At 54.3% G+C, this 14,217-nt stretch overlaps 1 protein-coding gene across 4 annotated transcripts in view; it reads left to right on the plus strand.

Annotated features, from left to right (window-relative positions):
• The window catches only part of SLC12A5 (solute carrier family 12 member 5), a 36,639-nt gene that overhangs the window by 1,432 nt on the left and 20,990 nt on the right, over positions 1-14,217 (plus strand). For 2 of the 4 annotated variants that reach the window (XM_070589324.1, XM_070589325.1), the window contains exons 1-6: positions 5,447-5,736; positions 11,275-11,369; positions 11,689-11,820; positions 12,210-12,356; positions 13,147-13,201; positions 13,699-13,829. In XM_070589324.1, coding sequence (XP_070445425.1) covers positions 5,685-5,736; positions 11,275-11,369; positions 11,689-11,820; positions 12,210-12,356; positions 13,147-13,201; positions 13,699-13,829 — 612 coding nt within the window. In that variant the 5' untranslated portion in view covers positions 5,447-5,684. Of the gene's footprint in view, positions 1-5,446; positions 5,737-11,274; positions 11,370-11,688; positions 11,821-12,209; positions 12,357-13,146; positions 13,202-13,698; positions 13,830-14,217 lie in introns of those variants that run through there. The other 2 variants (XM_070589321.1, XM_070589323.1) reach the window with 1 other exon arrangement.

A 14,217-nucleotide genomic window follows, 5' to 3' on the forward strand; every position in this document is an offset into this window, starting at 1 on the left:
AACCAACTGGCTCCTGGACTCGAATTTCTTGGGTTCCTTCCACTCTTCCTCTTTCCCATAATCTGTCTGCTCCTTTTCTCATTTTCATGAATGTCTTACCATCTTTACAGATTGGAAAGTCAGAACTCCCCGACCCATTCCCAAAGCCTCCTTTTCTCTTCCCACCAGATCTAATTGGTCCTCACGTCTTGGCTACTCCACCTCCAAAACTTATCCTGAATCTGGCCACATCTCTCCTCCTGTCACAATCACCCAGGTCCAAACCTCCATCATCTCTCACGTCGCCACGACCACAGCCTCCTCATTGGTCTGCCTGCCTCCAATCCAGTCCCTAACTGCCCTCCACCCAAGCCCCCTATCGCTTGTAGGATAAAGGCCAAACTCTTTAGTCTGTCATTCAAACTCTTTCTTCATTTGCTCCTGGTATATCTGTCAGTGTTCATCTCCCCACCTCCATTAGCCGGGAAAACTCCTACTCACTCTGTAAGTTATAGCTCATTTAACCTCTTCTGAAAACCTTTTTCACTTTCCCTTGCTCCCAGGCAGAGGCAGTCATTCCTCTTCTGCCCACCCACTGCACCATTAAAGCACATGTCCCAATGGTTGGAAGTTATTTACTTGTGCATCTCCTGCATCTCAAGGGCAGGGACCATATCCTTTTATCTTTGTGTTCCGAGTTCCAAGCCCACAGCCTGACACTGAGTAGGTGCCTAATGCTCATCAGATTAGAGGGGGAGTGACTGTAGGCTCCTGCTCTCCTATGCCTGCCTTCTCTTCTACCATTCCCCATCCTCTGGCCTGAGAACAAGATGGCCCTCTCTCTCATCCCAAGGTGATTGCTCGGTCTTCTTGTTCACATTTCCAAGCTACTGCATGTTGAAGTAAAATACGGCTCTAGTTTTGGATGTGCAGGTGTGTATGCAAACTGGATGTGAATCTGGAATGCTGTGTGCTTGTGGCAGAGGCAGTATGTGTGTGTCTTGAGGGAGGAGTATCCCATGCCAGCTCTGATGACCTGTGGGGTGGTCAGTGAGTCAGTGCTTGTGTGTGTCACTGTATGTCATTGTGTTGATGGGCATATTGATGTGTGTATTTCTGTGTCTATCTGGGGGGGGGGGTACCTGTGTGCTGACTTTATTGGAAGTTCCATCTTGAGAATGATTTGGGTGGCTTTTAACCTCTTAGGCCCTGAGACAGCCTCCAGCACCTCCTCCTTAGTAGGTCATTGCATGGGGAAGTGGACAAGGGCTCCCTAGGGAAACCCAATGTCTGGGTTCAGACTAACAAGAGTTGGGATGTGTCCCCATGGAGTGAGAGGGAGTCAGCTTATGCCACAGGAATGGAGCAAGACCACAATATAGCCCATCCATACTCTAATTCAGGCTCTGTGGTGTGGCCTTGAGCACATTGCTTCCCCTCTCTGGGCCTCAATTGTCCTATCTGTATTATAAAGGAGTTAAACAGGAAACTATCTGAGGGTCTTTCTAGCCATAAAAATGCTAAGATTCTTTGATGATCTAGTAGAGTGAAGTTCTCTGCTTCCCCCATACCCAAACCTCATGTTTCAGTCTCTCTATCTGTAAATTTGGAAGAATGACACTGAGTTATTGGTATAACTACTGGATCTAGAGATCTTCTACTTGTGCAAGAAGTTCTCCAGTCACCCCCTCCTCAAGCCAGGACTCAGAAACTCATTGCCCAATACCTCAGCCCAAGGTGAGCCCTGGGAATCTCCATGGCAACAAACTGGTTATGAACAGGGCTGCCGTTGCCATGGTGATGGGCTGCTCTCTCTCTCTCTCTCTCTCTCTCTCTCTCTCTCTCTCTCTCCTCTCATCCTCCTCATCTCCCCTCCCCTCTTCTCAATGAACCAGAGCAATCTGTGGGTACCAGCTCTCCAGGTGGGGTAGGGGTGGGGGGTGGGTGCAGTCAGAAGGGGGTCCAAATGGAGAAAGAAGGAAGATGGGCTGAATCTGTAGGGGAATGGGGAGCTGTTGGGGTGCCATTGCCATGGTGACGGGGCTGCAGCCTGTTAATTAAGCCCCTGGTTACCACGGAGACGATGGTGGTTGACGTGCTCTGCGGCGAGCCCTGTGTGTGTGGGGTAGGCTGTGCTCTGGAGTCATCAATTCACTGTGAGGGTTTTGGGGCTGGAGGACAGGGTGTGCAGGTCGGGGAGAGAAGAGTGCAGGAAGGAGTTCAGGGCCTTCGCTCTGTAAAGTCAGAGCTGGGGGTGGGTGGGTTAGGTTGTGGGGGCTACATGGAGATCAGAATGGATAGAGATTGAGCCACTAGGAGGAACACTATGCCTGTCTCCCATGGAAAGAGGACCCCGTCAGGTGCCTCCAGCTTCCTCCAAACAGCCCCGGATCCTGGTTCAGTGGATGGAACCCTGGGCTGGAGCTCAGGGAGCTGGATTCTAGTCCTCACAAGTACACCCCATAAAGAAAATTTGTCCTTTCCATTTCTAGACTCTAATTTCCCCAGAAATGGGGAGTGGTAAAAAATAATTCATAAAATTGCTTCCAGTTTCCAAATCCTGATACTTAGGAGGCAGCTTCTCTGAACTTTTTTCTCTCTGAGAAGCATAAGGTGGGAAGGGGGATGAGTATTAGAGACTCAGAGTTCAGAAAGAGGACGCTGCCCAGCTCTGCATCTTGTGTGGGCTTACTGAGAGGGTTCCCTTAGCCCCAGCTCTTCCTAGGCCTCTGGGTGGGGATGGGGTGCTGAGCTGGCAGCCATTTTCCTGGGGCTCAGGGCTGAGGGTCACCTTACTGGTGAGCCTACTGGCCAAGGCCAGGCTGGCAGTGTAGGAGGTGCCTGCAACGTGTTTTCTCAAAGCTTCACTGCAGAGGGTTGGCCTGAGGCCAGAATAGGGACCAGTCTCCTTGAGGGGTGGGCGATGTGAATTGAGGGTCTGGGGTCTCCCCTTGGGACTGGCTCCTTACTTGGTGTGGGCTCCTCAGGAAGGGCTTCATGGCTTTAGTCTGAGATAAATGGAGGGAGCACTAGGAGTTTTCAGAGTGGGAAAAAGTCTCATGGATTATGCAGCCTAACCCTCTCATTTTACAGATGGAGATACTGAAGGCCAGAGAGAGGAAATCAGTTTTGCCCAGAGATAGAGAGTTTTGGGGCAGAGGACAGGATAGCATCACTATCTCCTGAATACCAGACACCTAGTGAGACGGGAGCGCTGGTGAGGATGCACAGGTGGGATACCCAGGGGAAGAGGAATCATTCCTGCCTTCACCTATACTCCCTTGGGATCTAGGTTCCCCTGTGGGTGGGCTCAGCCCCTGCGTGGCCAGGACTGTGGACCACAAATGAAGGGAAATACCCCCAGGGGAACATCCCAGACCTGGGATTGCTGAAAAATACCAGCACCTAATTTACTTCGCAGCACTTCTCAGATAAACGTACTACATATTTTACTACGTTACCTGTCTCTGCAGAGTAGTGGAAAATCATAGTGCTGTTCGTGGTGGTATGTGTGTAGTGGAGTGCTTGGAAATTCTTGAACACTGGCCTACCCACCTTCTATCCTTTGAACTCTTGTCACCGGTCCAAATTCATCTCACCATTTTCATGGTTTTCTCTCTGGGAGAGCCAAGAAGACCCATTCTCACACCTTGTCTGAATAGCCAGCTCTCCATCCTCCAGAGTCCTTTGAGGGTCCGCAAAACCCAGTGGCTGTGATATTTTATTGGTGGATCCCTCACGGGCCCCTTTTGTCACCAGCCCAAGACTCCATGGTTGACCCAATCTGAAAGCACTGCCAAATGTATACAACAGACTCTGTGTGGTGGGCCCTGTCCGTGGTTCAGAAGCATCAAATCCTATAACTGGTTCTCCAGTCATATAGACGGCTTTTTAGGACCTTTGAAGGTTTTCTGGGCCCACCTTCAGTTGCGAGCCAAGAGGCTGCTCCAGTCCTGCAGCCCTGAAGCCTGACCACAAGAAAAGGGAGAAACCTCATCTCAGACCCAGTCCCTGTTCCTTTTTTAGTAGTCAAGAATCAGAGGCTGCTGGGCAGTTTAGATATGACTGCATCCTTGTACCCTTCTATTGGAGGCAGGACCAGTTTAAAAAGAGGTTATGTTGAGGAGTAGCATCTTAAATTGAAATAAAGCAAACTGGATTACAGACCAAGTTCTGCCAGTCACTGGCATTGTGACCACAGGGAATCATTTCTCTTCTTTGGGCCTTAGCTTTTTCATCTGTAAAATGAAAGCTGTGCATTAGATAAGATGATTGACATGATCCCCTCCAGCCCTAGAACTTTCCTGGAACTTAGAGGGCCAGTAGGGGCTAGAGTGAGTCTGCAAATCATTTCCCCTTAATCTACTCTCACTCTTGGATGTTTAGACCTTTCAGAGACTCAAAGGGTCCAAACCTCTGATGCTGCTTCCTAAAATGTCTCCACTACTGGCTCAAGCCTGGGTTCTAGGGGTGCTGAGTGGTCCCAGAAAAATCAAGCATCTGGGGGACTGGTGGCAGGGGACGGGGAGGAACACAGAGAGCATGTCGGCTCTGGAATCCTCAGAAAGCAATCCTGGATTAGGGGATTAGACTCTCCCGCCCCAGGAGAAAATCTGGTACCAAACTGACAGGCGGCCTCATTCTCCCCTCCCCCGTTCTGTCCCTAGCCAGCCTCGACCAACCTGCCCTCTCTAGAGTCTGCACCATGTCCGATGGGGAGTCAGTACTCCCTGGAACCTCGCTGCTGCCTTCTCTCCTCGCCAGGTCTCCTTCGCAGGGTCACTCCACAGTCGGAGGGTCCTTGTCTGTGGACTCCAGGGATTTGTCTTGAGGTGAGATGCTAGGAGTTGTGTCAGTCTAAGCACAGTGAGAGGGTTTGCTGCAACTCCTCAGGCTCCACTCCTCCCATTTTAAGATAGGATGAGCCAGACAGTTCAGCCCAGTGACCCTGAACAACCCTGGGGGCAGCACAGTGCTTCAGTTAAGGGCTCTGGCCTCTATACACCCCTAGTTCCAACCTCCTGAACAGCAATGTAGGAGAGGGTCTGGTTCTCCACTTACTCCCAGCTTTGCTGACAGGCTCCCCAGGGACTCATATGCCATGGCGCCCCACCCCTGCTGCTTCAGTCCCCTCATCTTCTCCCTAGGGGTCACCCCAGACCCCCAGCCAGGCAGCCGCTGCGGGGCCGCCTCCCCGCGGCCGCGACCTAGTTCCCTGCCGTTATTTTTAGGGCGCGGGATGGCACCTGCCCACGTGCCGGCCCTGCCTGCGCCAGAGAGTGGGGGGCGGGCGGAGCTGCGTCTGCTCAAGAGAGGCGAGGCCCCCGTTCCCCGCAGCGCCCCCTCCATCCCACCCATGCCAGCCCCCAGTTTTTGTGCAAGGGGGCCGCCAGGCGCGCTCTGCCCGCCCCTCGTCCCTTCTTCTTCCTCCCTCCCGCGCTCCCCCCCAAAACCCCGCCAGTGGCTCACGCCTCCTGCATACGGGATGAGGTGAGCAGCGCCGCTGCTGAGAGGGGGCGCGCGCGGGTGTGAGCGTGTGTCCGTGTGCGAGTGTGTGTGCGCCGGGCGGGCGGGCACTGCAGCCTCTTCCTCCGTGGAGCGGAGAGCGAGAGAGAGCTAGAGCGAGCGAGAGAGCAGCGAAGGCGGGCAGAGGGGCGCGGGCGAGGCGGCGCAGCCATCCCCGGGCCCGGCGCCGCGCCGCCACCATGCTAAACAACCTGACGGACTGTGAGGACGGCGATGGGGGAGCCAACCCCGGTAAGCAGCAGTCCGGGGGCGGCGAGGGAGGGGGCGGCGAGGAGAGGAGGCAGCTCTGGGGTTAGAGGCAGAGAGGGGGCCGCCTCCTTCAGAGACGAGGCTGGGATTGACCGGGGCGGTGGGCGCCCTCGGCGGCCTGGAGCCTTGCTCTATTGGAATGCGCCAGGCGCTGTCCAAGGTGCTGGAATGCGCCGCGCCCGGGGGCAGGGCTGGGGGCCGAGGGCTTGCCGTTGCTCGCGGCCGGGGGCAGACGTGGGTTAGCTAAGCGGAGGAGGCGGTGGGAAGGGGATGGAAGAGCTAGATTGGGCTGACGTGGAGCTCGACGGACGGGAGGGGGGCTCCTTTTCCCGACAAGGGACCCCGGCGTCCTGGCGCAGAGCGTTGACCGGCGGCGCGGTGGAGGGGGGGCGCAGTCTGCGGCAGTCCCTCGCTCTGACACTTCCAGCTGAAAGGTGGGGGGAAGGTGCCTATGGGGGGTTGGAGCCGTATGACAGCCCCCGTCCGGGCTGCGATGTCTCCTTAAGGGTACACACTTGGTGCAATTCGACCCCCTCCCCCAAAGCTGCCTGAGGTCCGACCTCAGACTGAAGCGTACCTCCTCCGAGATTTTCAGCTCTACTTTGCGGAATCTCCCTTTCCCTCTCGCGTCCCCGTGGGTTCCTATTCAGGACGGGAAGCAAGATCATCCTTCTTCCTTCCCTCTTTCCCCTTCCTCTCGGTACCCGGGATGGCAGTGAGGCTTCCAGGGCGGGGCAGAGGGGAGTCTTTCTAGTCAGCTCTGCTAGCTTCCCTAGCGAGGCCTCAGGAATGGGGTCCCAGCGGCTGAATCCCCCGGAGCCGCGGCGCGGACACTGCGGACGCGCTGCGGTGGGTGCGGAGACTCGCTAGGAGCTGAGGGGCTTGGAGCAAGTCCTTTCACTGCTCCTGCTCTCCCCCGCCCTCCTCCGCGGTTTCCCTGCTCCGAGGTCTTCGGGGCCAGCCACCCCCTCGGGCTCTCAGGCCCCCCGCCGCCCCCCAGCGGTCTCAGCCATCCATCACGGCTGTCAGCCGCCCCCACCCCCCACCCTCCAGCGGCGCTGCGTCCCTTGCGCACTAGCGCGCCTCCAGCTCCGGCTGTCTGCGCTCAGCGCCTTCAAACGCTCCCCCGGGCATTACTTGACCCTCTGGGCCGAGACTCCTGCAGACCTTCCCGGGGGATGGCCAAAGGGCCTCAAGAACTGAAAGAGCGGAGTCTTCCAGGGACGGGCAGCCTTGACTTGAAGTCCTCCAGATCCTGGATCCAAGTCAGAGCCAAGTGACCGCTTGGGAAGGCTGTGGACACCAGGGTCCCTGATCCTTTGTCTGAGACCCCCTCTTCCTCCTTGGGGTTGAGTGGTATACAGAGGTTGGAACTACCAGTTGGCCAGCTCATCCATCTCCACAGTGACCCTGGGGTCGCCTCATCCCACAGCTGCCCCCCTCCCCAGTAGGCTTAGTCTTGTGGGGGAGGGGGTTTGGCAAAGTCGAGTCTGCAGCAATGCCAGGCATCCTGACACGGTGCCCGGAGAACGAAGGGGGGTCATTTCCATCTGGGATCCCCTTCAGATGCCTCCACTCTGAGGATGGAGCCTCAGCCTGAGAGATAATCTCTCTGCTCCCCCCGACACGGGGTATGTTCTGATCACCCCAGCCCCTACTTTCTCTACCCTGAGTTTGGCGCCTTACTGGGCCTTGGGATTTCCATGGGGTCTCAGGAGGCTTAGAAGAGAGGCATCTATGTGTGTGAAGCAGAAGTAGAACTGAACCCCCTTCAGTTTTAGCCCCTCCCCATTAATTCTAGGCTCTGAGTGTAGCGGGCCTATCTGGAGACCTTCTTGCTCTATATTGAGTCCAGGACTTTGAAGAGTGGCCAGGACCCAGGTCAAGCGTTTTGGGTTCCAGCGGCGCCTGGAGATGGTGGTAGGGGCTGTAAGGACCTGCTGGGCTTGAAGGAATAGGGACCATCAGACTGAGAACCCCTGGCATCTCTGATCCTAGATTCTTGGGGATGTAGTAGTGGGCTTGAGTGCTGACCTCGGGAAGGTGGGAACGGCCCGCGTAAGAGGGCTCCTCTGGACTAAAGAGGAACCCTAGGATATTGTCTCTGGCCCCCAGGTCTCCTTTCCCCTTGGCGTCTGACGCCTCCCCCACTACCCCAATACGGTTTGGGGATTCCCTCAGGCCTGGCCCCAGGCCCCCGGGGGAGGCTCCTTAGCCGGCTCCGCTCGCCTCTTTCCTCCCCTGGAGCTCTGGCCGCTGCAGCTTAATTGAAAGCCGATTCGGGCTGAGAGCTCCCAGGGGGCGGGGGCGGGGGCGGAGAGGGCTCAGCCTCAGTCTGGCCCTGCCTCTCTCGCGCGCCACTCGGCGCTCCCCCATCACCCTGACTCCTGGCTCTGGGGAATCAGGGCGAGTTCCCCCTTCGCAGTCCTGCTCCTTGAACTCATGAAGCTCATTCCCTCCCCCTCAACCAGAGCGCCTGGCGTTCCAGGGAGGGGACGAAATCAGCCCTGGCAGACGAGGCCGGGAGCCTGGCGTCCCGTCCAGACGGCAGGTGGAAAGGCAGGGCTCAGGACGAGCATGTCGAGCTGCCCCCTCCCCTGCCCTCATCTCTTGGCGGGGATCCGGCTCAGAGTCTGGCTCCGCGTTGCGCGCCGCGTTACATAAGCGGCTGCGGGCGCGTGGCCGGCTCGGCTCTGCGCTGCGCTCTCTGCCCGCGCGGTCGCCATGGAGACCGGCTCGGGGCTGCCTAGATGCCGGGTCTCTGGCCAGGACGCCCCCTTCCCGTCCCGCATGCACCCCGGGCCCACAGGACGGAGGAGAGGCTTGGGAGGGGGCGTGAAAGGCAGAGGGGAAGGGCTCTCGTGTTTGGTTGTCCTGGCCCTAAGAGCAGACGCCGGGGGAGAGGGACCCAGCCGCACAGGACACAGGGCCCCTAAATCTTGTGGCTGGTGTGGGATGGGGAGCCCAGGCTGGGTGGGGCACCACGTATATTAATAATAGTCATAATTGTAATAGTAGCAGCAATAGCTACACTTATGTACCAGGCACACCCAATAGGCATAATTTTGTTTAATCCCCACAACAGCCCTATGAGTTAATGATTATTACTCCTTTGCAAAGGAGGAAACTGAGTAGAGAGTTGAAGTGACTTGCCCAATGTGTAGACACAGCCCGTGAAGCTGGGACTAGAACCCAAATCTCCTTGACTCCAGCCTCTTTTTCTTAACCATTAAGAAATTCCTTCTCATCTCATCCCCCTTCAGGCCCTCTAGTTCCCACCATAATGTGGTGAGAACATGAGGCATCTTGTCAGCATTTTAAAAGGAGGAGGAACCCATCTCACTTTTATTTCTCCTGTTCTCAGGCCCCAGACAGCTCTTCTGAGACTCTGGGGTCAGGAAGGGAGGATGGGGGAATTTACCTCCAAAGAGTTCTTCCTGAGCAACTATTATATGCCAGGTTCCCACTGGGAGTATGGGTATGCTATTTCCAGGAACTCACATGTGTGAGGAAAAGGAAGAGCTGGTGGTGGCCCCCTCTGTGGGGACCAGGAGTTCCTGGCTTGATTGGTGAGGTGAAGGTGGTGGCAGGAGACAGGGCATGGTGGATTTCCCCTGAGCAGGTGACGGATCCCTTCTTCTCCCTTCCACAGTTTTGAGACAGATGAGATTGGATTTATAACAGGTCATGCTCTGGGAATGGACCCTGGCTGGGAAACTAAGGAAGGTTTCCAGGAGGTAGGGAGGGGAAAGATGGGGAGGATTTGGACAGATTGAAATGGAGAGAGAGAGAGAGAGATGTCAAGAGAGGATGGGACAGGAAATTCAGAATATAGGGCCCCAACTTCCCTTGGGATTTGGTCATGGGGGAGTTTCTTCAGGGTCCAGAGAGATGTCAACAACTGGGATTCAGTCCTGGAACTGAGAAAGTGTGATGGCTGGAGCCAAGGGAATGTGCCTATGGGAGTCCCTTGGATCTCTTTGAAAGGACCCATTCCATGTCCAGGACACTTTTCTCCTTGGGTGATCTCATCCAGTGCATGGTTTCACACACTTCCTGCACAACTTTTCATGGGTTAACCTCATCTCTTTCCCCCGCCCAGCCTCTCTCCTGGGTCTCAGAGTGATCCATATATCAAGTGGCTACTGGACATATTCACTTGAGTGTCCTATAGTGCCTCACATTTGACCAAATTCAACATCATCCCCACTCTTAGTCTCCTCCTTTTCCTCATTTATTGAAAAGCACTAGCATCTACCCATTTACTTGTGCTAGAAACCGTAGGCATTATCCTGGATTCCTCCTTCCTCCATCTCCAAACATCTGGCATAAAAATATGTGCCAATAATTCCTGAGTCCATTCATTGTCCTGCACTGCTCTGGTCTGGGTCACCATTAGCCCTTGCATGGATTACTGAAAGTCCATAACTAGCTTCTATATTCTCCATGTAAAGGCCAGAGCGATTGCTTTAAAATACAGCTCTGTTCATGGCACTCCTTTGGCTGAAACTCTTCAATGACTTCCCATTGTCCTCTGGATGAGGTCCAAAATCTTTAACATAGCTGCTCATTGTTTAAGGACCCAGAACACATTTACCTTCCCAGGCTCATCTTTTCACATGCCACTCCTCATCCTTCAGTGCACCCCTCCACCCTGCGTGCCCCTTCCTCAGACTCCAGCCAGATCAAGCTTCTTTCAGCATCTCTAACACACTGTGCTCTCTCTCACCTCTGGGCCATCGGACATGCTGTTCTGTGGCTCTATCTGCCTGGAACGCCTTCCAGCCTCCCTCCCAGTCCAGCTCTTACTCATCCTTTGGTTCTCAGCCGACACATCACTTCCTCTGGGAAGCCTTCCGTGACCTCCCAGGCTGCGCTGAATGTCTCTCTTGTGTTCCCACAGTCCCTTATTCATCTCTATCACAGAACTTACCACTGTGGGCTAAAAGTTCTTGGCTACTGGTTCATCTCCCCTGCCTTTGGGATCCCTGAGGGCAGGGATGGTGTCTTATTCTGTATTTTATTCCTTCACCTCCCCGTGCCCATATTGGCATATAGTAGACATCCAGTAAATACGTGTTGACTGAAGATGAATGAGGGGCATAGGAGATGCCAAAAGGGGTCACTTTTCTAAGAGGTGGAGCATCCTTGGGGCTTGGGCTATAGTGTTCTGTGCCTCCCCCCCAGGAAAGAGTGTACTTGCACCCCAGAATACCAGGATAGGCCTGGTTATGGTCAAGGAGGGGACCCTGGAGAGTCTAGGGTACCCTGGTAAATAAAGTAGGACTCCAAGTACAAGGAAGTACTCATACATTCATTAAATACCTAGTACATGCCAGGTGTGCTAGGGTGTACTAGGCTCTTTATACATGTTGTCAACTAAAATTCTGCAAGGGAGGTAGTATTAGCTCCATTTTTCTGATGTGCAAACTGAGATTCAGAGAATTAAAGTGGCCACACAGCTGTATTGGCCTAGGCAGATAGAGGACAACCAGACCCCTGACTCTTCTGCCTTCTCAGGTGATGGTAACCCCAAGGAGAGCAGTCCCTTCATCAACAGCACGGACACAGAGAAGGGAAAGGAATATGATGGCAAAAACATGGCCCTGTTTGAGGTGGGTTGATAGGGTGTTGGTCCTACTCATGGTTCATCTCCCCATGCATCAGCTGCTCCCTCCCTCCCTAGGGAACAGTGCCCTCTTCTCCATCTCTCCCTCAGGTCCACCTTCTTTCTTGAGCACCCCCCCCCATCCTTCCTTCTTCTTCCCTTTACCCTGCATCCCCCTTCTTCCCTCTCTTTATCTCACTATCCTCTTTCTCAGCCTCGGTGGTTTTCCCTACCTATCCGCATCTCTCTCTGCATCCTACCATCTAGCTTACCCCACCGTCTCCCCTAGGCCACTGTGTGCTAACACTGCCACCCTCCCTCCACAGGAAGAGATGGACACCAGCCCTATGGTGTCCTCCCTGCTCAGTGGCCTGGCCAACTACACCAACCTGCCTCAGGGAAGTAGAGAGCATGAAGAGGCAGAAAACAACGAGGGTGGAAAAAAGAAGCCAGTACAGGTGAGGGCCTTGGAGAATAAGGGATGAAGGAGGAAGGAGGGATGGATGGGAGAAAGGACGTAGGGAAAACGGATTCAGATGAAGGGATGATGATGGAGGCAGAGGGATATGAGTTGGGGGCTGAGGGAGGGGAAGGGATGAGAGATGAGGGATAGAGAAAAGGAGGAGAGACGGGTTGGTTTGAAGAATACATAATGGAGGCATGGAGATTGGGAGATGGGAGCAGGAGGGGAGGGGTCAAAGGTGATAAAAATCAGAGGGAAGAGGGATGAAGGGATGAGGATGGAGAGGAGAGGAAGTGGGGGATGGAGAACCAGGAGAAGAGGAGTGGACCTGGAGTGTTGGTGGTGATTAGGGGCTGCAGAAACTGACGCTGGCCTCCCTGGCAGGCTCCATGCATGGGCACCTTCATGGGCGTGTATCTACCGTGCCTGCAGAACATCTTTGGTGTCATTCTCTTCCTGCGACTCACTTGGGTCGTGGGCATCGCAGGCATCATGGAGTCCTTCTGCATGGTCTTCATCTGCTGCTCCTGTGTGAGTGACACCCTCCCTTCTCCCACCCCTCACAGCTGGGGCTGAGTGGGACCTGGGGGGTGAGCATAAGACCTGAGCTTTTTATAGGAACCCCTGCATATGATCTTTGAGAGTAAATTAGGTTTGACTGGTCCTTCCTGTATCTCACAGGCTGGTCCCTGACGGCTATTAACCAGGTTTCACCTGGATCTATGTGTGTTTGTGTGTATTAATGCAGATTCATTGATGAAAAAGACAGGTGTGCAAAATAAAATTCACCAATAATCCCCGATAGTTAGCGTTTCGGTAGGTCTAGACTCACAAAAAATGAGATTAGGTGTGACAAGCAGCTTAGTAAATGAATTCTTCCCATCCTTTCTAAAAGGTCAAATATTCACTAAACACCTACTTCTTGCCTTGTTTACATTTCCTCACACACGACCCTTGAGCCACCTCTGCACGTGAGGTAGCCAGTGCTCAAGCTGGTACACCTGTTTTATAGATGGAGAAACTGAGGCTTGGAGATCCAAAGTGACTTGTCTCAGGTCAGACAGCTGGTCAGAGGCCAAGCTGGGATTTCCAGAGCTCTCTGGTGCTTTAGCTTGTGTTTCTTCCATGTGCATGGTGAATAAGAGGTTTTCTTGACAAGAAGAACTTGGCAGAAGTAGAAGTTGGAACAGGACCAGGGAGAAGCTCAGCGGAAGAGGACTTGTGGGCCTGGCGGGTGTTTATGGGGCATAAGGTTTGGCCCCTACCCAGGCCACTGCGGCCCCCAGCCCAGCCACCACTGTAATGATCTCTCTCCTCACAGACGATGCTCACGGCCATCTCCATGAGTGCAATTGCAACCAATGGTGTTGTACCTGGTATGTGACTGGGGCTTCTTGGAGGGGAAAGGGGCCTGGATGGTTGGTGGGGGAGCCTGGAGAGTTGGAAGGAGGGACAGTACCCTGGGCTTTGGGGGCCATCAGGACCCAAGAAAGGCAATATTGCAGACCTGGGAGCTGGGCTATGATGTTTTTGGGGTAGGCGGGGGCAGCTGTGTGAGGGGAAGGGAGGGAGGCATTTGATGGTGTTGAATAGGGAAATGCAAGATCTCCTTTTGCCTGAGACCCTTCTCTACATTATCCTATTTTCTGAGCCATGACCTCCTTAGAGGGGTAATTAGCAACATGGTAATTAGTGCTGCAAAATCCACTCAGAATGGCTGGCTGAGTCTCCCTCCAGTCCTGGGGCTGCAGCCTCCAAGGCTCAAAGACCCAGCACAACTCCCTTCCCACCTCTGACCCTGAGCCCCCCTCACTCCCTACGGCAGCCCAGTGCCCCTCGGACCTCTCTCGCTGATACTAGGTTCTTTCTGCAGCTGGCGGCTCCTACTACATGATTTCCAGGTCTCTGGGCCCAGAGTTTGGGGGCGCCGTGGGCCTCTGCTTCTACTTGGGCACTACCTTTGCTGGGGCCATGTACATCCTGGGCACCATCGAAATCCTGCTGGTGAGAGGGGCCGAGGAGGAGGTGTGGGGTCCCAGGCTGTCAGTCAGTTGACCTGTGCTCCCTGGACACCTCCTATAGGCTGGGCCACTCAGTAGGCCAAAGGGAAATCAGACATCGTTTTATCTAATGAGTTTACAGTCTAGTTGGGGAGACGAGATACAATAATTATGTAACACGAACAGCTGTCGTTTATCAGGCACCCACTGTGCTCTCAGCAGAGTTCCAAGTGCTTTACAGTCATTATATTGAATCTCCTAAGGCTTATTATGCCTATTTTACAAATGAGAAGCTCAGAGAGGTGAAATGACTTGCTCAAGGTCACTCAGCTACCAAGTGGCAGAGGTGGGTCGATAATAGTAAAATCATGGTAGAAATAATAATGGTAATG

Source organism: Equus przewalskii, chromosome 21 (assembly GCF_037783145.1).
Source record: "Equus przewalskii isolate Varuska chromosome 21, EquPr2, whole genome shotgun sequence".
Taxonomy (NCBI): Eukaryota; Metazoa; Chordata; class Mammalia; order Perissodactyla; family Equidae; genus Equus; species Equus przewalskii.